A 22972-nucleotide genomic window follows, 5' to 3' on the forward strand; every position below is an offset into this window, starting at 1 on the left:
TTTTTTTCTACCTGTCATGAATCATGTGAGGGTTTGTGGCATTGGAAATGTTACATTTGAGCTATGGATAGATAGAAACCAATGATCCATATTTGTGATCCATATTTATGTGTGCTGTAAAGCTTCAAGTATGGCTGTGGTTGTTCTGAACAGACACACACACACACACACACACACACACACACACACACACACACACACACACACACACACACACACACACACACACACACACACACACATATATCCCCTACCCCAGGCATGACGTCTGCTTCTGTCTTGCAGGTGATTCTGATCCTGACCAAGCTCTATGACTTCCACTTGGGCAGTGTTACCGAGAGCTCCCTCTGGAGGTGAGAGATGTTTTACCCCTCCTGTACTCCTCTCTCTATCTCTATCACCCCCCCTTCCTCCCCGTCTCTTCCTCCTCAGCTCAGGATATCTGCATGGGTTCACCGGAGAAGAACTTCTGTCCATGCGTCTCCACCGGGGAAGGTGTACAGGAAGACATAACCCACAGCCAGCAGAATCACGAGTTGCGCTTATGGCAGTGCGAGCTGTAGCAGACCGGGGCTGTTTATTATTTATTTCTTTTTCAAATCCCCACTCCCCCAAAAACAGCACAAAGAGAGCGTCTTTTTTTCTCTTCTGGTTAGACGGTCTCTCCTGTTCTCCTCGGGTTCCTCGCCGGGCTCGACTTCCCTTTTCCCGTCGCTACGAGTGAGCCGGGTTAGCCTCACAGAAAATTCTCGAGGCTTTTCTGGTGATGTCGGAGCGAAACTTTATTAATGGCTATTCGTCATGTGGTAACTCCAGAGTCAGATGCTCCAACACTAGACAGCAGGCCAGGAGATCACAGGGAAGGCATGGCTACAGAAATACACATACCCCCCCCCCATCATTTGAGCTGTTGCCTTACACACTTTTTTTGCTATGGTAAGATGAAGCTCAGGAGTAAAGTTCCAATGGCGTGATCTGCTCTATTCCAGGAGGGGCCGACGCTGCACATCTTAGAACCTAGAGAGTTTTGCGAGATGGAAAAACCTGCCAAACATTCCACTATGGAGGGAGGAGAGAAGACGTGGGGAGTTGTGGAGCAAGTGTTGTGAGCTGTAATGCTACTAAAGACAATACAAAAGTTCATTAAAGAAACAAGACTGTATATTTAGTGACCCCAGAACAAAGGTGTGGTGGGTGAATGACTTTGTAACGCCAGAAACTTCAGACCACCACGTAATAATCTGAATGCTTTCTGGCTGTATAGTTTTGTTGCTCAGCTTGCTAAAAATGGCCATAGACTTCTAAATGTTGAGTTATTCGTAGCCGATGTTTAAATGCATTTTTGCTGTCAGTGCAGAGGTAAAAGGTATGTCATCGCTCTTTAACGGAGCACCAGCGTTTCATTTTAATCTCCATGTGGTTGTGATGCGGCCGTACGAGGGAGTGAACAGTGTTGCCAGACTGTGAGCCTTTAAGGCAGGAACCCCTCACTGCAGCTGTTTAGCATCTGTTGAGATTCAAGGTTAATGTTTTCTTGTTAGGTCACAGGAAATGGGTGTCTGTTCATTTTTAAATGCCACTTCCAACAAATGTGGTCCTAATATTAAGGGTGTCCTAATATTAAAATGACTAGTACAACTATTTAATCTTTTCAGGTTTTAATTAAACAAAAACAGCTGTAATGAACATGTAATGTTTGTGTTTGATCATATAAGACTTCCCATGGATTTATTACAAATGATCACCAAAATACAACAGTAACAGAAACCTCTTCTCTGCTATGAGGTGTGGTCAGCATGAAAAGATACGGAATAAGCAAACAAATAAACACTGGATTTGTGTGCCGGTTGAAGGTGGGCCAGGTGCATTCTCCTATAATAAAACCAAACAGTACATTCCCAGAGGGTTGGGGTTGTATTAGGGTTGGGGTTGTATTAGGGTTGGTGTTAGGGTTAGGGTTGTGTTAGGGTTGGTGTTAGGGTTGGGGTTGTGTTAGGGTTGGTGTTAGGGTTAGGGTTGGGGTTGTGTTAGGGTTGGTGTTAGGGTTAGGGTTGAGGGTTAGGCTTGGGGTTGTGTTAGGGTTGGGGTTGGGGTTAGTGAGCTGATCCGCCACAGAGTTCCTTGAATCCAGTGACACAGCACAGCCAGGCGCCCCAGCACGTCACCGTGATAGCCGGTGTTGCCGTGGGATTCTGCATCGACAAAATGAGGGAGGCCATGATGATGTTCAGATTTCTGCAAATTAGGCCTTGTGGGACCCGCCTCCTGTCTTTCTCCCCTCCTCTGCCCCCTCGAAATTGTTCACGTTTTAACAACGATGGAGCCTTGCGGCGAGCGTTTTGTTCTTCCTTCGCATCACAGCTCCATCATTAATATATACCATTGTTTTATTGCAGTAGTGATTTTGCGAAGCGTTCGCCAGCAGCATGGCGGCTACAGACAGCTGCTGACTTTTCGAGAAAGGTCAGAGGAATACAGCGACCTGATAGAAGTTCGAACAAAAAAAAAAAAAACCCAAAATCTACGTGTCGATTTTAATGAACAGCATGACCTTAAACAGTAGAGACGGATCAGTCATTTTTGTAGACGAAGCCGAAAGCGCGTGACTCGGTCTCGGGAGTCGATATAAGGGGGATCGCCCGTCCCCGAGACACTTTTTCAAAGTGCAAAGTCAGATGAGGGGGAAATGTGTTCTGTTAATTATAGATGACGACACACAGCAACACTCCTGAGTCCTGAACCATATGCAGCAGCCGAGAACTGAAAGATGGCTGTAGGTGGATCCTGCATCGGCAATGTGTGTGACCTATGGGGAAAACACTAAAAAGATGACAGTGCTAAGATATTCTTCTTAAGAATCTATTCTTCTTCTTAAACTCATGATTATTTACTTTGTGTTGTATTATACTAATGACCTCATGCATCACAAGTGTTAAATTGCTACGTCTGATGCTCTACATTGCTCTTCTCGCATAGCACAATGATGACAAGGTTACACTAGATCCAAATGTGTGGTGCAGGCAGTGTTTCTATTTCTTGTGCTCTTTAATACAGAGATCAGTGCTCAGCAGTGTTTGTAGTGGGGACCCTGTTTGGAGCGCATCACCCCAGGATATCTACCCAAGGCTGCTGTGGGCTGTATTGGCATCTGGTTGAGTTACATGTCTCCCTTTTATTATATGGAAATCAGGAGGTCAGTCTACTAGTAACATATCTGCAGCTGGAGGACACCCAACGACACCCAACCTTATCCCCCCCCCCCCCCCCACACACTCTAAGCTCCGCCCCCCGGCACCACTGGTGGTTCCTGCGTCGGTGGGTCGGCGATGGCCTTTATATGTTGCATCGTTTCATGCGTGTGGAACGCCCCGATGGGTGCTGGTATTTCACAGGTCACTGGGCAGAGCGGCGCTCTCAGAAGAGGACTTACCTGATGTCCCCGACCTTTCTGGGGGCTTAGAATCCAACCTGGAGGGAGCGTTGGTGGGGGCGAGCGGAGAGCCGTGAGATTTCCCCAGAGACGCCTCCCGCACCTCCTGTGAGGAATGAGGCTGCCTTGTCATTTCCACGACAACCGTGGCGGATGATGGGTTGCTTGGGTTCCATGTGATGGACACATTTTTTATTACATTGTGGCATTACAATGTCTAATATTCAAAAACGAAAAAAGAGAAAACAGCTCTGTACCCTCACAAATAATATGATGACATGCATTAGGACTGACACCAAAGTTTCCCACTGTTCCAAATTTTAAAGTTCTGTCTTTGAACCATAAAATAGTTATATATACTCATTTATAATGTAGTTCCAGTATGACAAGGTATGCCCTGTTCTCACCAATGGATGAAATTGTCAAATATACGTAACAGTATTATATACTTTATGCAAGATCTTGAGTGCTAGCACTCAAGTATAAAATTCCAAGTAATCCTTTTTTTATTAAAAGAATGAATTTGATTCTATAATCCTTCACCACTTACATTGCCCTGTATTTACCCAAACCTTAATTATAGAGCTTTGGCCATATGACTGATGGTGTTGGATTCAACCATCTAAATCTCATCTACGAGAATCAAGTTTCCAAGCCCACTTCATTCCCCTTAGGCCGCCTTCATAATTCACCCATTTTATTATTTAGTAGCTTGATCACGGAGCTCCATTCAGAGGTTCTCGACCTGTTGCCTTCTTAATTAAAGTCTTGTGGGTCTTCCCTGTGTGTGGTGGAGCCCTGTTTAATTTAGCTCCTGTCATGAAGGTAAATGATGAACTGCAACAGAACAACGCAAGGCTTCGCACGGAAGCTGCGCTGAGGTGGAAGAGCGTCGGGTGTTAAAAAAAAAAATTGCCAATTCGAGAGCTGTCAGAAGACACTCGTTTTGTTTTGGCTGTAATCGAGTTAAACCTCATCAGCATGGCAGATGTGCTGGAGCCCAAAGCCAGCCGTCGTCTTCGCTCGGGGGGTGAAGGGGGTGGTGGGGGTGGCATGGGGGGCGGGGGGTGCTCTGGTTCTCTGGCTGTCCAGCTGTCTCTCTTTAGGGGAGAGATCCCGTCTGACGTTGTGCATCTCATGCACAAATGCGTTGGTAATTATCTGTGTTTAACTAAATCTGTGCGTGTGTGTTTTAGCCACCGTCAAACAGGAGCACAAGCAGCATTTTAAACGCGGGATAATTATGAATTTTGGATGTTTTTTTTTGTGCATGTTTAATGGGTGAATTAGTGATGTCATTGTTATATCTTTCTCCATGTATCATCTTCACATCATCATTATTCTGTATGGAGGTGTGTGGATGGAACTCGGAAGGAAATGAGATTTAGTTTTTTGGGTTTTTTTGGGTCAGAACATCTCCACAATGACAGGTTTTGTGAGGTGTTCTTGATATGCAGTGGTTAGCATCTACCAAAAGTGGTCCAAGGAAGGACCATGGGCGATGGAAGAATATGGCCTGCTGTGAAGAATCACATTTTCTTTTGCATTATGTGAAGGTCCAGGTGCCTGTGCGTTGCTTACCTGGGGAAGATATGGTGCCAGGATGCACTATGGGAAGACGTCAGGCTGATGCTCCAGGCAGTGCTCTGCTGGGAAACCTCGGGTCTTGGCGTTCGTCTAGATGTTACTTTGATGCCCACCACCTACCTGGACATTGTTTCTGACCATGTACCACCCCTTCATGTCAACAGAATCCCATAATGAGGGTTTGGAGATGGTTGGCAAACCAGTTCACCACCTTCTTTTGCCGCTATAAGAGTGGCGATAGTGCTGAGTGCCAGTGTGATGCCTCTCCTTCTCCCCTTTTCATCTGACCATCAGACAGCTAGATGTTCTTCAGCTTTCAGAGAGAAGGCCCAGACAAAATTTTTCAAAACACTGTGCAGAACAACTCGCCCAGGTGTCTACTGACATGTTTAGGTCCTCTCTCAGTCTTCTTATGGAAGACAATAAACCTATGAAACATCTTTAGCTGTAACTGTGCCAAATCTTCCCAGACTCATAAGACCCAACAACATCTGACCAAAAGAATCAACATCACAGGTCATGACGTTCTTGGAACTCCTAGTGACGGAAGTACATGGTACATCACACCCCCTGCAATTTGCCTACCCAGACTCTAGGGTGGAGTAGGACGCAGTTTTGACTGATTGTCCACTCCTTGAGAAACCACACACTCACACCATGGTTTTGTTTATGGACTAAGTAGTCTAGCAGATATATTGACTATAGAATTTTAACATCAGATTTTATGGGCTGTTGTGACTCTCTCTTAATCATGTTACATGAGACAGTTGCCCCAGCCGGGTTTGAATCCCAGTCCCCACAGGGGCAGCGTCATTGTTACCCACTACGCTATACCGAGCTATAGCTGGATTACTCTCCGACAGTATGACAACTTAAAACACATCCTTGGAGGGAACCTGTCTATCACCTTTATTGTTTATTTTATAAACCAATTCTTTCACCAGCACTTTTCCTGATTAGCCCATTATTAGGTTTGCAGGCGATACTACCTCAGTGCGTCTTACCGAGAGGGGAAGCGCAGAAGAGTTCTTGATAATTTCCTAAACCAGTGTGAGAACTCAAACCTTCGGGTACTCGCAGCAGAAACAAAACGGATTTTAGAATGATTAAATCCTCAAACCTTGCCATTATAAATGATGGGCCAATACAATCTGTTACAAAATTTAAGTACCTTGGCACTGTGGTGCACCATGATCTTAAATGGGACTTGTCAGCTGACTTTATAAGAACCAAGGTACAACAAAGAATGCACTTTTTAAAGAAATTACTATCTTTTAGTGTCCACAGTAAAATGCTCCAACTGTTTTACTGTGCTTTTAGAAGAAGTGCTTTAGCCTTTGTACATCACACGCAGGTTCAGCAGTGCTGCAACAGCACATTGTGATATCGCACGTGCATGTGTGTATAAGTGGGCATGTGTGTATGTATGTATCACAGTGACCCTGCACGCTTGTGATGAAATGCCTTGTGCTGGAAACCAGTTTCCCCCATGGAGACGAATAAAACATCCATCCATCCATCCATCCATCCATCCATCCATCCATCCATCCATCCATCCATCCATCCATCTGTCCATCCACCTGTGAGTAGTATTTATTCCTTACTGAATCTTTGTTTGCAATCTTAAAAGTTCTTATGTCTTATCAGTTACTATATGATGTCTTTCATCATAGGAACCATGCCATATAGAGTTAAGATCGGGGAACGTAGTCCTATATACTATGGCTGCAGAGGCATGGGATGTGGTGTGTGTGTGTGTGTGTGTGTGTATGTGTGTATGTGTGTATGTGTGTATGTGTGTATGTGTGTATGTGTGTATGTGTGTATGTGTGTATGTGTGTATGTGTGTGTGTGTGTGTGTGTGTGTGTGTGTGTGTGTGTGTCTTGGCATCAGGGTGCTTCATAGCCTAGAATCTAGACTTATCCGACTGTGTCTTGAGGAAATTTATTTTCTCGATTTCAATGAGAAGATTAGTCCTCTCCTCTGTTCTCGCGTAAAAAGGGCAAAAACAAACAGAACATGAACTTCCTCAAGTGCTTTTCCTTCTTTCACTCTGGCAATCCTCCTGTAATGTGTGGGTGTGTGTGGCAGGAAGAGAAGGAATCACAGTGATGTCAGAGAGCTATATTTCCTACTCCTTCAATATGAATTGCTTATATATTATTGCTTATGAATGATTGTGTTTATGACTTATGTTCTTTGGTTTCCTCCAAATCCTGAAAATGGCATCCAGACACCTTCCTGTGGTACGTCTGACGTCTTTGATGGGCGATGTCCTCTGATGTGACCAATGTGAAATGCCAGTCTGTCCCTAGCAGCTAGATAAATAGATAGACAGACAGATAAATAGATAGACGGATAAATGGATAGATGCACAGCCAGCCAGACAGATAGATAGATTAACGGATGGATAGAGAGACTCGCTCTCCATGGCAAGATGGCCTTTTCCACAGTGTGTTTTAAGTTAGTCTTTCTTCCACTTGAAGTTCCTGTGCTGCAGTGTGTTTTGTCTCTGTTTTTTTCTTCTAGAGATTCTGATTATGTCCGCTGGCCTCTGATATTATCATTTGGTCCCACACACACACACACACACACACACACACACACACACACACACACACACATAGATGTACATGTGACCCACAGATGTCACCTTGTATCTGACGCCCAGGCGATGTCTCCAGTGTGCTGGGGTAGCTGCCTCTGTCCTCACCCTCTCCTCCTGTCATCTGTCCTCACCCTCTCCTCCTGTCATCTGTCCTCACCCTCTCCTCCTGTCATCTGTCCTCACCCTCTCCTCCTGTCATCTGTCCTCACCCTCTCCTCCTGTCATCTGTCCTCACCCTCTCCTCCTGTCATCTATCCTCACCCTCTCCTCCTGTCATCTATCCTCACCCTCTCCTCCTGTCATCTGTCCTCACCCTCTCCTCCTGTCATCTATCCTCACCCTCTCCTCCTGTCATCTGTCCTCACCCTCTCCTCCTGTCCATCTGTCCTCACCCTCTCCTCCTGTCCATCTATCCTCACCCTCTCCTCCTGTCCATCTGTCCTCACCCTCTCCTCCTGTCATCTGTCCTCACCCTCTCCTCCTGTCCATCTGTCCTCACCCTCTCCTCCTGTCATCTGTCCTCACCCTCTCCTCCTGTCATCTGTCCTCACCCTCTCCTCCTGTCCATCTGTCCTCACCCTCTCCTCCTGTCCATCTGTCCTCACCCTCTCCTCCTGTCATCTGTCCTCACCCTCTCCTCCTGTCCATCTGTCCTCACCCTCTCCTCCTGTCCATCTGTCCTCACCCTCTCCTCCTGTCCATCTGTCCTCACCCTCTCCTCCTGTCATCTATCCTCACCCTCTCCTCCTGTCCATCTGTCCTCACCCTCTCCTCCTGTCATCTGTCCTCACCCTCTCCTCCTGTCCATCTGTCCTCACCCTCTCCTCCTGTCCATCTGTCCTCACCCTCTCCTCCTGTCATCTGTCCTCACCCTCTCCTCCTGTCATCTGTCCTCACCCTCTCCTCCTGTCATCTATCCTCACCCTCTCCTCCTGTCCATCTGTCCTCACCCTCTCCTCCTGTCCATCTGTCCTCACCCTCTCCTCCTGTCCATCTATCCTCACCCTCTCCTCCTGTCCATCTGTCCTCACCCTCTCCTCCTGTCATCTGTCCTCACCCTCTCCTCCTGTCATCTGTCCTCACCCTCTCCTCCTGTCATCTGTCCTCACCCTCTCCTCCTGTCATCTATCCTCACCCTCTCCTCCTGTCCATCTGTCCTCACCCTCTCCTCCTGTCCATCTGTCCTCACCCTCTCCTCCTGTCATCTGTCCTCACCCTCTCCTCCTGTCATCTGTCCTCACCCTCTCCTCCTGTCATCTATCCTCACCCTCTCCTCCTGTCCATCTGTCCTCACCCTCTCCTCCTGTCATCTGTCCTCACCCTCTCCTCCTGTCCATCTGTCCTCACCCTCTCCTCCTGTCCATCTGTCCTCACCCTCTCCTCCTGTCATCTGTCCTCACCCTCTCCTCCTGTCATCTATCCTCACCCTCTCCTCCTGTCATCTATCCTCACCCTCTCCTCCTGTCCATCTGTCCTCACCCTCTCCTCCTGTCCATCTGTCCTCACCCTCTCCTCCTGTCCATCTGTCTCTCACACTCGATTCCTGCACTTAATGCAGAGCCATTTTGCTTGCTCTGCAAGAACACGTTGGAGCCAAAGATCTGCCCAAGAACTGACCCAAACCACGGCTGGCCCGAGGGCGGACAAATGAAGAAACTCCATCGTGGAAGAGCATTCATGAGAGTCAGGACCTGAGGCCACAGTTAGCTCGCGCCTCAGTGAGAGGGAGTGGGTGTGTGTGTGCTTGTGGGCACAAGCACATGCACATGTGTGTTGCAGTTGTGTGTCTGTTTAGCAATGACCTAAAAAGTCCTCATGCTAAACTTATAAAACCTTGAGGACAACTCAATCTTTTAAGCTTTTGTTTTTTGTAAAGATTAAAAAAATTATATTTTCATTGATAGCAGCTAAAGAATCTCCTGAAGACTAATGACCTCACAGTGTCAAGCATATGTCCATGTTTGCTGAAAAGGTCATTCCATTTTATACAAGAAAACTGTTTTAGACAAAATGTTTATAGATGGTTTTAAAGTAAAATACTTAATTGTGCAGCATTGAACCCCTAGTGAGCTTTCAGGCAATGCATGGCGTAGAGGATTTATGTGTAACACTCTAACGGCTTAGAGGAAGTCTGTCTCTAACACTTTAACAACATTAGAGGAAGTCTGTCTCTAACACTCTAACGGCTTAGAGGAATTATGTCTCTAACACTCTAATGGCTTAGAGGAATTATGTCTCTAACACTCTAATGGCTTAGAGGAAGTATGTCTCTAACACTAATGGCTTAGAGGAATTATGTCTCTAACAGTTTAATGGCTTAGAGGAAGTATGCCTCTAACACTATAAATGTCTTAGAGGAAGTATGTCTCTAACACTTTAACAACTTAGAGGAAGTCTGTCTCTAACACTCTAACGGCTTAGAGGAATTATGTCTCTAACACTCTAATGGCTTAGAGGAATTATGTCTCTAACACTCTAATGGCTTAGAGGAAGTATGTCTCTAACACTAATGGCTTAGAGGAATTATGTCTCTAACAGTTTAATGGCTTAGAGGAAGTATGCCTCTAACACTATAAAATGTCTTAGAGGAAGTATGTCTCTAACACTAACAGTTTAGAGGAAGTATGTCTCTAACACTAATGGTTTAGAGGAAGTATGTCTCTAACACTCTAATGTCTTAGAGGAAGTATGTCTCTAACACTCTAACGGCTTAGAGGAATTATGTCTCTAACACTCTAATGGCTTAGAGGAAGTATGTCTCTAACACTAATGGCTTAGAGGAATTATGTCTCTAACACTCTAATGGCTTAGAGGAATTATGTCTCTAACACTCTAATGGCTTAGAGGAATTATGTCTCTAACACTCTAATGGCTTAGAGGAAGTATGTCTCTAACACTAATGGCTTAGAGGAATTATGTCTCTAACAGTTTAATGGCTTAGAGGAAGTATGCCTCTAACACTATAAAATGTCTTAGAGGAAGTATGTCTCTAACACTAACAGTTTAGAGGAAGTATGCCTCTAACACTATAAAATGTCTTAGAGGAAGTATGTCTCTAACACTAACAGTTTAGAGGAAGTATGTCTCTAACACTCTAACGGCTTAGAGCAGTGGTTCCCAAACTTTTTCTGCCGTGCCCCCCTTTAGTAGATGAGAATATTTTTGTGCCCCCCCTACACCCCCCCCCCCCCCCCATATTGACTAGGGATGCACCGATTCACGTTTTTCACTTCTGATACCGATTCAGATATCTGAGGCTTCGTATCGGCCGATACTGATCCGATACCCAGTGGCGGACTTAGCAATTTGGGGGCTCAAGGCGAAATTAGGTAGGGGGCCCATCAACATTAATATGCGAAAAATAAGTCAGCTAATCAGGGGGCCCCTACAGTGGGCTGCAGTGGGAGGGGCCCAAGGCAGTTGCCTAGCCATGCCTCTATGCAAAGACCGCCTCTGCCGATACCGATCTGATAGAGTAAAACTGTGCTGAATCGACTTAAAGCATTTTTTTTTTAAACACAGACATACTGAATTACAAGTTTATTGAAAACTCTGCACCAGTATAGCACACTTAAACACACATAAAACATGTAAAAACAACACAACTTGCATTTGTTCAGTCAGTGCAATTATGAATATAACATTGAATGTAAAATAAATAATACCAAAGAACCTGAAACTTACAAAAACAATAGGTTCACAACTTTGGTCAAACGTGAAAAAATAAACTGCAAGAAACCTTTTAAATGGTTCAAGAATTCTAAATATAATTTAAAACAAATAAGGAGATGAAATAAGAGAAACAGCAATACATATGCGGCTAGTTTGCAAGCGCAGACATCACGCAGAGCACAAAGCATGTAACGGCCAGAAATATGTGTACTGTCTCTTTAAGGGAGCGAGTTGAGCGCGCGTATGGAATATTGTTTTTTTAGCTTTCTGTCGTAGACCGAGTCAGACCACTGCTCTTTATTTTATTTCTGTAAGTAACGCATTAAATGAGCTTTGGACAACTCACCAGTTCATGTATGAACAGTGAAGTATTGCTGGAGCCCAGGTTTATTTTGGTCAACCAGCAAATCAACGGAATAAGTGGAATACCACCAGCGCGAGTATTAGGTTGAACTAACTCCGAAAAGCAAGCAATACAAGCATAGAATTAGACTGAATAGATCTGTTTTTATGGATCGGTCACATTGTCCCCGATACCTGATCTATAATTTTTTCAGATATTAATATCGGAATCGGTGCATCCCTAATATTGACACATGTGCACGTTTTACTTTCAAGCTCCGCGCCCCCCCTGCAATAGCTCCGCGCCCCACCTAGGGGGCGCGCCCCCCACTTTGGGAACCACTGGCTTAGAGGAAGTGTGTGTCTAATACCTTAACGGCTTAGAGGAAGTCTGTCTCTAACACTAACGGTTTAAAGGAAGTATGTCTCTAACACTCTAATGTATTAGAGGAAGTATGTTTCTAACACTCTAATGGCTTAGAGGAAGTATGTCTCTAACACTCTAACGGTTTAGAGGAAGTATGTCTCTAACACTAATGGTTTAGAGGAAGTATGTCTCTAACACTACTGGTTTAGAGGAAGTATGTCTCTAACACTCTAATGGTTTAGAGGAAGTATGTCTCTAACACTAATGGTTTAGAGGAAGTATGTCTCTAACACTCTAATGTCTTAGAGGAAGTATGTCTCTAACACTCTAATGTCTTAGAGGAAGTATGTCTCTAACACTCTAATGGTTTAGAGGAAGTATGTCTCTAACACTCTAATGGTTTAGAGGAAGTATGTCTCTAACACTAATGGCTTAGAGGAATTATGTCTCTAACACTCTAATGGTTTAGAGGAAGTATGTCTCTAACACTAATGGTTTAGAGGAAGTATGTCGCTAACACTAATGGTTTAGAGGAAGTATGTCTCTAACACTCTAATGGTTTAGAGGAAGTATGTCTCTAACACTAATGGTTTAGAGGAAGTATGTCTCTAACACTAATGGTTTAGAGGAAGTATGTCTCTAACACTCTAATGGTTTAGAGGAAGTATGTCTCTAACACTAATGGTTTAGAGGAAGTATGTCTCTAACACTAATGGTTTAGAGGAAGTATGTCTCTAACACTAATGGTTTAGAGGAAGTAGGTCTCTAACACTAATGGTTTAGAGGAAGTATGTCTCTAACACTAATGGTTTAGAGGAAGTATGTCTCTAACACTAATGGTTTAGAGGAAGTAGGTCTCTAACACTAATGGTTTAGAGGAAGTATGTCTCTAACAGGGCTTGTGGGGACTGGAGTGTTTGGAGGATGTTAATCGGCTATCCTCAGGTTATTTCTGACCACTTGGTGGTATAAAACACCTCAGTAACTCAACAGGAACACAGAGTGTTTGAATGAAAATAGAAGCCTTCTTGTAATCACTGTTCTGTGAAGCAACTCCCTAATTTTATGATTTGTGTCCTGTACTAAGGGACACACCCTTGTCCACCATGGCGCTGGTTGGCAGCCTCTTGGTGTGCTCATCTCTCTGCTTTGGTTTTGTTTGTTAATGTGATTAAGGGAGAACTAAATCTGATCACTTGCAGCAAAGGATCAGTAGCTGATTATCAAGGACCACAGTGCCTTATTCATCCCCAAACCAACAAAGATTGCGACTCGTCTTTCTTTCTTATCGACTTCCATTACCTACATCAAGGCCAGTAAGGGCTCTACTTTGTTCCAAATGCTAAAAGGGGAAAAATTGAAAAAAAAACTCATTATTCATTCATTATTCTGGGAGCCTTTAACAGTCCTAACCTGATGAAGGAAATGCGAATACAGACATGTCACTCATGCCACAAAAGAAAGTGAAATTCGTGGCCACTGGTATGCTGCTGTTAAAGGGACATTCCAGGCCATGTTCAGACAAAAACTCAAAACCAACAAGCCAGTTACAGTAGGGAAAAGGTGTCCCAGTGAACCCAGTGCAAAGCTGTGTGTTTGCTTTAAGTCTACTAGCTGAAGCACTTTCAGAGATGTGACATGCTGGATGAATGCACTGACACCGTTGTGCCATACATCTCTCTCTGTGAAAAGAGCCGTATTGTGGCTAGAGCATGTATGAAGGTACAACAGCGGCGATACATGGTTCTCAGCTCAATTCAGAGAGCTATAAGAACGCAGCTTCCAGCAGTGGAGATGCAGAGGCCCAGTAACAGGACAAGTACGTGTCTGAGAAGGACATTAAAGCTGCAAAGAGAAAATACTTAGGGGAAAAAAAAAACATCTGCAAAGACTTGCAGGAGCTCACAGAGTACAGAGTGCGAAAAAAAACGATATCTCTTCCACAATCAGATGAACAAAGGCCTGAATAAGATCTTCCTCAGATTTGAAAGAGCAAAGGACAGTATCCGTCCCTTCTTCTCCGACGCCGTCTCTCCAGTCTGCTCCCCTCCCCCGCTCCGCTGCTCTCCTTTGCCCCTCCCCCGTCACCCCATCAGCAAGCGGGATGTCAGGAGACTTCAGAGGTCGGAAGGCGAGGAAAGGCCCAAGATGGTTTCTCAGTCCCCCTGAAAGCACTGTTGTGATCAAATAGCACAAGTCTCCACTGATATTTTCCACTGGGCTCCACGGACATCTCTCTCCACGTGTGCTGTTCCAACACGGTGTGGATTCTCCTTATTGCCGTCCCCGTCCCCACACCTTGCAATAGCTTCGCGCGTATGCCTGTTGCCGAGACTACTGCCGTTCTTGTGTCAGAGTACGAGTCAATTTCCATTACAAAAAAACACAGCAAGGTCAGAGGTCACAACCCTCTCTAGCCTAAGCCTAAATCTCTGATGGAAGCATCACTCACCTCCTCCATTATTGATCCCCTCCTCCTGGCTCTCCTTCTCTGGTGGACCAATGTTCTGCTGAAAATGCTGACCTGAGTGTCCTACGATGCGATAAAACATTCAGAGCCTGAAGACCAATCTCGACGCCCGAGTCATCCTCGCCACAGTTCTGAAAACATGGTCCCACGTCCCTGATGCAACCTTTCTGGTCAGTTATGCTATTATTTCCGAACCAGGAGAAATGTTAGCTGGGTTCTCTTGCCTTGGAAGACGGGAGCGACAGAGTCAGTATAAGGGATCTCCTCTAAGGGACCATTATATCCATGAACCTGAGGCGGGAGGACCGTGCAGCCCCCATCATCGAGGGAGCACAGAGGATGTTCTTCCGAAGACGGCTGAAGAAATTCAATCTGATAAATGCTCTGATGATGAAACGCTTCATCACGGAGTCGTTCAGCTCCTGCACTTCACAAGAACAAGTGAAACTCCCAACACACAATCAGGAGGGGATTATCAGATGTAATCTCCCCACACTCCAGGACATATACGGCGGCAGAGTCATTAGGTGATATGGTGAGGCCATAGTCAGCTCTGCCTCTCTGAGCCCGGCCTACTCAAAGCCAGCAGAACCAGACATAAGGAAAGATTTTTTTTCCCTGAGAGCTGTGGCCCACATTAACCACTGTGGAGTTCAGACCATAACCTCACAACCCTTTTCCTTGTAGTACATAACTACCATCTGTACCATCTGTTGCATTGTGTCCATACAGGAACTATATGTACAAGTGCATACTTCAAATGGGGATATACTATACACAATATATCCATGTACGTATCCACCGACCTTATGCGTACAAATTGAGTATTCTTTCTGAAGCCTCTATTGTAAAATATTTTTTTTCATTTAAGTACAGTTTATTCTTTTTATTTCTGTATATGTGTAAGAAGTGTTATCAGTCTGTTTGGTACGTTCTGATCAGCTCATTCAGACAGATCAGTTCCTTCCATGTGTCCCGTACCTGGCTGTTAAAGTGATTCTAATACTAATTATTCCCATTAACAAAATGATCTGGAAACAGCTGAATGAGTCTGTTTGTGAAGAGCAGGGTAGAGAACAGCTAAGGCTAGCGCCTGAGGCTCTGACTCTGAGCGAGGCGTAAACCCCATCTCTGCACAAAGGAATCCCGCAGATTCACCAAACCTTTGGAATGATCCCAGGTCCCCCTGTACCTTTAGACTTGTGTTACTGACTTCTGGCTCTAGTAATGCTTCCTCAAATTCTCTCTTCATTGCTTTGTCCCTGTTGTCTCTGAGCTGGTGCCCTTGTGTTCACCACTGAATTTGGGCTGACTGTCAGTGCCATGACCGCCTCCACCGCGGTGTGACCAACCTTATTGTCTTGGTAGTCCCATCCACACCCCACCACCCCCGTCCACCCCCTCCACACACCCCTCCATACACCCCACCACCCCCTCCACACACCCCTCCATATACCCCACCACCCCCTCCACACACCCCTCCACACACCTCACCACCCCCTCCACACCCCCCTCCACACACCCCACCAGCCCCTCCACACCTCCCTCCACACACCCCACCACCTCCCTCCACACACCCCACCACCTCCCTCCACACACCTCCACCACCTCCCTCCACACACCCCACCACCCCCTCCACACACCTCACCAACACCCCCTACACACCCCCGCCACCTCCCTCCACACACCCCCATTCACCTCACCACCCCCCTCCACACCCCCCTCCACACACCCAACAGCAGTCCCATGTCAGCTGTCTTGCAGTCCACACGTGTCCTGCCCCTGTGTGGTCTCGTTCAGGCAGGCGTGCGGTGTGCGTTTCCGTCTGTGTGCACCCACGTGCACATTCTGCTTGGTCATCTCGAAAGAAAAGATGAAAAAAAATATGTTGTCTGTTCACAAGAGGAATGGAAGGTAAATGTGTACAGTGGTTCTATTATTCATCCACGCGTCAGTCCTCCTTCCTCTTGTACTCTTTCCCTCACTCTCTCTCTCTCTCTCCCTCTCGCACTCTTTTTCTCTCTCCCTCTCTCTCTCTTTCTCTCTCTCCTTCTCCCTCTCTCACTCTCCCTTTCTTACTCTCTCTCTCTCTCTCTTTCTCTCTATCTCTCTAAAACACAATCCAGTCATCTATTCCCCACAACACCTGCAGATACCCGTCCTGTACCCTTAATGGGGCAATTCTCCAAAGTCATTTTCAATTATGCTTCAATGAGCTCCATTATTAGAGATGATGCTACGCCCGCAAATGTGGCCTGAGGCCCACTGCTTGTGTGTGTGTGTGTGTGTGTGTGTGTGTGTGCGGCATGTTTGTGCTGTTTGCGTGCACGCACCCACCAGACTGTATCTTATCGCCTTCGTCACAAGCACGCACGCACGTCAGGTTCAAAGGGTGTGTGCAAGTGTGCTCGCGTTTATCTCGAACTCTCGGTGTGTACGAGCGTGAAATTAAGTGCAGGTGCGTGCGTGCCTTAACGCATACATGCCCTTCAAAGCATGTGGTGCAGCTGCAGCCAGTGTATATCCCAGCGATAAGCCCTCTGGCACCTTGTACAATGCTCCTGTGCTTGCTGAGATAAGCTATGCTGATGGCAGGACTGATTATTAAAACTTATACTTGCAACCTGTGCTCCGGACTCCATGGTCACCCTCTCTCTCCCCCCACTCCCCCCTCACCCCCCCATCTACTGGTGTTTTAGTGCCGGCAGTGCAGAATGCCTTTTTAGAAGTGTCATGAAACTTTCCGCCCCATGTTTCTGTTGTCTAAGCAGGGAAGGCTAGCTGACAAGGCACTGGAAACTGAACCCTCGCTAATGGGGGATATTAGGCAGACAGAAGCGCGGTGTATTAGTGTAGAGTGAGTACATGTTGGCCACGTGAAGCACTGCACCGTGTTGCCGTACAGGGACGTCACGCTTTCTGTATTACTTACTTATATTTAATGAAGAAAATGTGATTGGCATGAGTGGCGTGTGTTTCTGACAGCAGTCATGGCATTTCAAGTCATACGCCGAGATCGCCTCGTCTTATTTCGGCCTGTGCGAGTTTGAGTTCTGAGGCATGAATCTAGATCAGGCGTACTCAACTAAATTTGTCCGCGGTCCAATTTTGGCAGATACCTGTGACCTGAGCTCTGGTGCGGCGAGGGTTGCGAACGTAAGTTGTTGAGCGGGGGGGCGTCGAACGTAAGTTGTTGAGCGTGGGTGGCTAACGTAACACTCGTGACGGAGTGTTTTTTCAATAGCCCTGAAATAAATGCTACGGTTTTGTTTTGGCCCGTATCCAGTTAATCAGGAATGAGATTGGGTCCGGACAGGACTGCGTTCGGGTCCGGATCCGGACCGCGGTCCGCCAGTTGAGTACCCCTGATCTAGATACTTACTTTTCATCCTTTCTAATGCAGTCTGTCTCGCTTGGATTAGGGCTCCTTTGGTAGCATTCATCTGCTCTCGCTGGTGACTTAAGCAAACAGCCACCCAACTCCGACCTTTCTATCCTGTGTGGATTCTGGAATCAAAAGCAACCCGCACTTTCCTGTGGCTGCCTCCCTCCCTCCCTCCCTCCCTCCATCTCTTTGTCTCCGTCTCTAAACCCCAGTCCTCCGTCCAGGTGGGAACACATCCAGACATTTGATTTGTGTCGGGCGTCGGGAGCCCCTCGTCCGATTACCCCGCGATGCTCCCAGTGGCTCCACCAGTACAAAAGGCGTAATGCATTCAGCGGGAACACTCCACGCTCCTGCTCCTGCTGGTCCTGTCTCTCCCCTGTTCTGTACACCGTGTGGTGCCTCACACTGAATTCTGATTTGCCCGCAGGACTCATCCAAGACCTCCCCTCGCCCCCGTCTGCCGCGGGTTTTGTGAGCGGGGACAGGGAGGGATCCGGCTCTCTCCTGGCCCAGCGCGAGTTCAGTTAGATCAGCCATGCTTCTGTCCTCCTCCTTGTGCACTTTACGGTCACCAGTCCCCTACAGACACAGCCACGTCAAGGAGCACAAAGACGACCTGCCGACGGGGACTTTGAGACTCTTTCTTTGCCTCCTTTCTTTGCTTTTTTATAAAAGTGCTTAGCCCTTTTTTCCCGCTGGCAGCGCTATTCGTATGTATTATCTGTGTGAACCCAGCAGCGCTGTGGTTCTGGCCAGTGGCCACAGCTTCAGCCCCCTTCCGCTTCGTTCGATCACCAGCCTGCCCGTCTCCCTCACACGTGAAACAATGTCACCAGACTTGTGAGCGCGGGCTTCCCCATTGTCTGCGCGGGGTGGAGCGAGCTAGCGAAGGTGATACGGTTGGGGAGTCTGGGCTTTCTTTTGAAGACCCCTGCTGCTCTGGTGCTGCCCCTGGAGTTTGGACCGTCGCAGAGTTACGCCGCTCTGCTTCGCTCACCACCATTTGATTTCCCCTCAAAAACTGGCCCAAACTGGATTTTGCTTTTTCCTGGTCAGCGAATGACTTTGTGTCTTTTGTTCTTTTCATTGTCTCACTCTTTCGTCCTCTCTACCTCTCTCTTTCACATTTTCCTCTCACATTTACTCTCTCTTTCTCTACTGCCCTTTCTGTCTCTGCCACAGGTTTCTTTTTTTTTCTCAGTTCATGTAGAAACTTCACTTCATGTCCATGTAGAAACATGACAGTTTTATTTTCATTTTTAACATCTGCTTGCACTCTGGAAATCGATTCAGTGAAATGAAACGAAGATCCATTGGGCTGAAGCAAAGGTTCCGCCTGGATGGAAGTGCAGAGGTTCTGTGGAAAATCACCTCTGCATCGCTCTCCCTGCTGTCTCTCCACTGCCCAGCCCGGAACAGAAACTCTGCATTGGTCCATTTAATATAGTGAAGTCTTCATACATGATGATGAGTGACAAATGTAGACCGACAATGAATGTGATCTCGTACTGAACAGACGAATGCCTTGCAACTATTCCTGTAACATACAGCATGGACAACATGCACAAACATTTATCCAAAGATTCTCCACATTTGTTCTACAGTAGTTTACGAGTTCCGTGAGGGTGATTTTCGTGTGAAAAAAAAATTGGTACCATGCCAGTCCGCGACTGCCAGACACCCCCCATGTCGCCGGTCTGGTGACAGGGCAAAATGTAGCCACTACCATAGCTGTCTGCCTTTTATCTGTTTATTAAATTTCATTAACAATGACCCTATTCACCTGTCAAGTACCACCCACCCCCTACCCACCCCATGCTAGACTCCTAGATGCAGTCGTGAAACCCCCCCCCCCGTGTACAAACATGAAGCGACATCGGCGTCATCCGTCCCCACGGACGTCCAGAATATAGCTGGAGCATTTCTAGCATTCCTGGCTCTCAGCAGACAGGGAGAGAGGAGCGTCTGACTGTGGGGGACTGATAAAGTGCAGTCGCTCATCTCCACCGTCGACGCTCTTGGCTGCCAGCCGCCTGCCGGCAGCTTTCAAGTGCCTCCATTACCATTAGAACCTCCGCCATGATGAAGCCTCGTAGGATTGGACGGTATTTCACTTCCAGATCAAATCCTGGTCACCAGGGACACGGCTGGCCTGCTAATGCCAGTTTTGTGAGGGCAGACCACGCCTTCAATATGTGTCAGAACAGAGACTGTAGGAAGGGGATAAAGTGAAGTAAATAACTTATTTTGAATGATACTTTGCAGAGATGCGTTGCTTCTGTGGTAGCTAACTAGCAGTCACCAGATTATCCCAGTCACTGGCGTATCCCAGAATTCTGTTGTTCCAAAGGGCTTTTTTTTGTCCATAGTGTAAAGAAAGTACAGGCCCACTGGTATTTTAATGGCTTGTTCGATCGCAGTGGAGATCATGTCTTAACATTACTGACCACATGTCACAGCTGATACGACCTGGCTGAGTTGTAGCACTGGAGACACCTCATTATTTCCTAATTTACACTGACCAGCAGTTTCGCTCGTCTGTGAAGGCAAACTGCAAGTGTGCAAAAGCCACGGGTCCAGCAGAAGAAACAAAAGATCGAACGTGGCAAGATTGTGGCGACATAACGAATGTTCATTATTTAAGCTCTATCCGCGCAAAATAATAGTCGCGGAAGTTGATGATGAGACGTTGTGATGACGTTCTCCACGCTCTTCAGCTGCCTCACAGGCCATCGCAGCTCTGAACTTTAACCAAGGAACAGTAAGGAATTTCTGGAGTGGCATGTCTCCAGAGCTTATTCCTCAGACGATACATGAAAGCAGATTTTGTTCTCCTGTACTGCAAACGCTCGTGTATCCTCATTGGATGGGGCTGAATTGAATTTTTTTTTTAGATAGCTTTTTTTAACCTCCTTGCTTTAATGCTTTAATGTTCCAGAGAAGTAGGTTTCTCCTCTCCTGACTGTGCTTTGTGATCACTGGCCATCTCAGAGTCTCTTGATTTCAAATGGGAAGGATCACGTTGTAATTTCATTTGAATCCATGATGGTTTCACCCGAGGAGGAGGAAAAAAATACTTAATAGAAAAGAGGCAAACGGGTATAATAAGACTACAAAGAAAGTATAGGGCCTGATTTTAAATTGCTTTTCTTATGGCCAAATGCAAATGGAAAAAGGGTGTGCATTTCCCAGCTGGACGAAGTCTGAGACTTGCTGAACTGTCTTCCTCAAGGACTACCTACTTAAATCAAGAAAACTGGTGTGATAGCAGCTGGAAGAAACAGATAAATATGAACCTGTGGAGTCCTGTAACCTAAAAATCTCCTTTCTGCTTCTGCATTATTCATGTTTCTAAACCTAACCCTCTCCACATGGTTGTCCTCCGCCTACATTATTGGTTTATTTGATTAGTATTAGTAGTTACTTAGTTACCAGTTGTGGGGAGGTGGGGTCATGAATTATTAACTTGTTATAGGTCCCTGGAATCAAATGTAATGATTGGCTCATGAATAAAGTCTCCTTGTGCAGGCACAATACGATCCTTTGCGCTCAGCGTACCGAGGGTGGTCTCCGTCCACAGTGTTCATATTTTAAGGAGAACTGGGTGGAATTGTTTGGGCAGAGGAGATTGAAAGCGGTCACGGTGCATGAGAATAGTGAGGGAAACCCTTCCCCGAGTTTTCATGTTTGGATGGGGGACAGTGAGAAGAAAGACTATTCTGTGGCAGTGTATCCGAGGCAGAAGGCGCAATCGTGAGCCGAGCCTGGGTCAGAACAGACGTCCAAGCACACAGTCTTCCCCCGACGTCATCCAGAGAGAGAGAGGGAGAAGAATATGAAGAAAACACTACAGAGAGATACAGCAGGGAATCCGGGTTATTGATGATGCAAAAAGGAGGGAAAAAAGCAAAGGGGAAAGAGAGAGCAATATCTGGGCGCCCATCTAGACGGCAGGCTGGACAGCAAGGTCAGTACTGCCAGTGTGTCCATGGGCAGACTCGTGCTCCTTTAATGTCTGCAGCAACATGTTGGAAAGCTTCTAGCGGGCTGTTAGGGCAATCGTCGTCTCTTTTGCCGTAGTTTGCGGAGGAGACGGCATCAGACCTGGTGATGCAAGCGGGCCCAGCAAGGTTCTCAAGAAGGTTGGCTCGGCTTTGTCGGGCGCACTCCCACCTGTGTTCCAGACGCTTTTGAGGTAGTGGTGGAACGGAGGACACAAAGGAGCTCCGTCCTGGACGACACGTTGCACCTCGTCTATGACCTGCTGACCAAACGGTGAAGCACCTTTAGTGACGCTCAACTCCACTGTAGCGTCCAGGAGCTTATTTGCATTAACAGTGGTCGCAACCTCTCAAGAGATCTTCACTTTGCTCAAGTATTATTGTGCACGGAGGCACTAACTGAACAAGGATTATCGTTTTCTCCACTTACGGACCACAATGCACCGCTTGTTCGTCCTTCATCCAGTGATACATATTGTATACCTTCTTCCTAAAGCTATTGATTGTATAAAGACGTCTACAATGCACTTTACATGCACACTAGCCCTGTGCATGTCCATTACACAACAAATACTTCTGCCATTTTGTACATTACTCTATGACGGTAATAATACGGCCTGTTGGTATTCATGTTCTTGGTCCTCATACGGTTCTATGGTCCTCATATCCGCCACCGTTCTGTTCTATATCTGTGTTCTAGAATGTGAGTTTAACAAATGCTTATTTTGTTTGTTGGACTTCAGCACTCCTCATGGCATAATTATTCTATTTCTATATATTTAGGTTTATTTTATAATGTATGTTTTCCCAGTAGTTATGTGTTTATTTTGTCCTTATGTTTTTCACTTTCAAACCATTTTTTGGTGCCACTGTAAAATGCTAATTTCCCTCTGGAATTAATAAAGCGATCTCTCTCTCTAGATATAAAGGACTGTGTGTGTGTGTGCGCGCGTGCGTGTGTGCGTCTGTGTGTGCGCTTGTCCACAGTTCCTCTGCACGCCACTATTAACATCTATAGTATATACTGGAAACATCACATATTCCCACTAAAAACATAATGGTACTTGTGTCGCTTAGCCATACAACATCAGTCCCATGTGAACACT

General features: G+C 46.3%; 1 protein-coding gene across 4 annotated transcripts in view; it reads left to right on the plus strand.

Moving 5' to 3' along the window:
• sorcs3a (sortilin related VPS10 domain containing receptor 3a) overlaps positions 1-22972 on the plus strand; it is a 174135-nt gene that overhangs the window by 74090 nt on the left and 77073 nt on the right. For 2 of the 4 annotated variants that reach the window (XM_076982916.1, XM_076982915.1), the window contains exons 2-3: positions 286-353; positions 6455-6599. In XM_076982916.1, coding sequence (XP_076839031.1) covers positions 311-353; positions 6455-6599 — 188 coding nt within the window. In that variant the 5' untranslated portion in view covers positions 286-310. The remainder of the gene's footprint in view (positions 1-285; positions 354-6454; positions 6600-22972) is intronic. The other 2 variants (XM_076982914.1, XM_076982917.1) reach the window with 1 other exon arrangement.

This window comes from Brachyhypopomus gauderio, chromosome 20 (genome assembly GCF_052324685.1).
Source record: "Brachyhypopomus gauderio isolate BG-103 chromosome 20, BGAUD_0.2, whole genome shotgun sequence".
Classification (NCBI taxonomy): domain Eukaryota; kingdom Metazoa; phylum Chordata; class Actinopteri; order Gymnotiformes; family Hypopomidae; genus Brachyhypopomus; species Brachyhypopomus gauderio.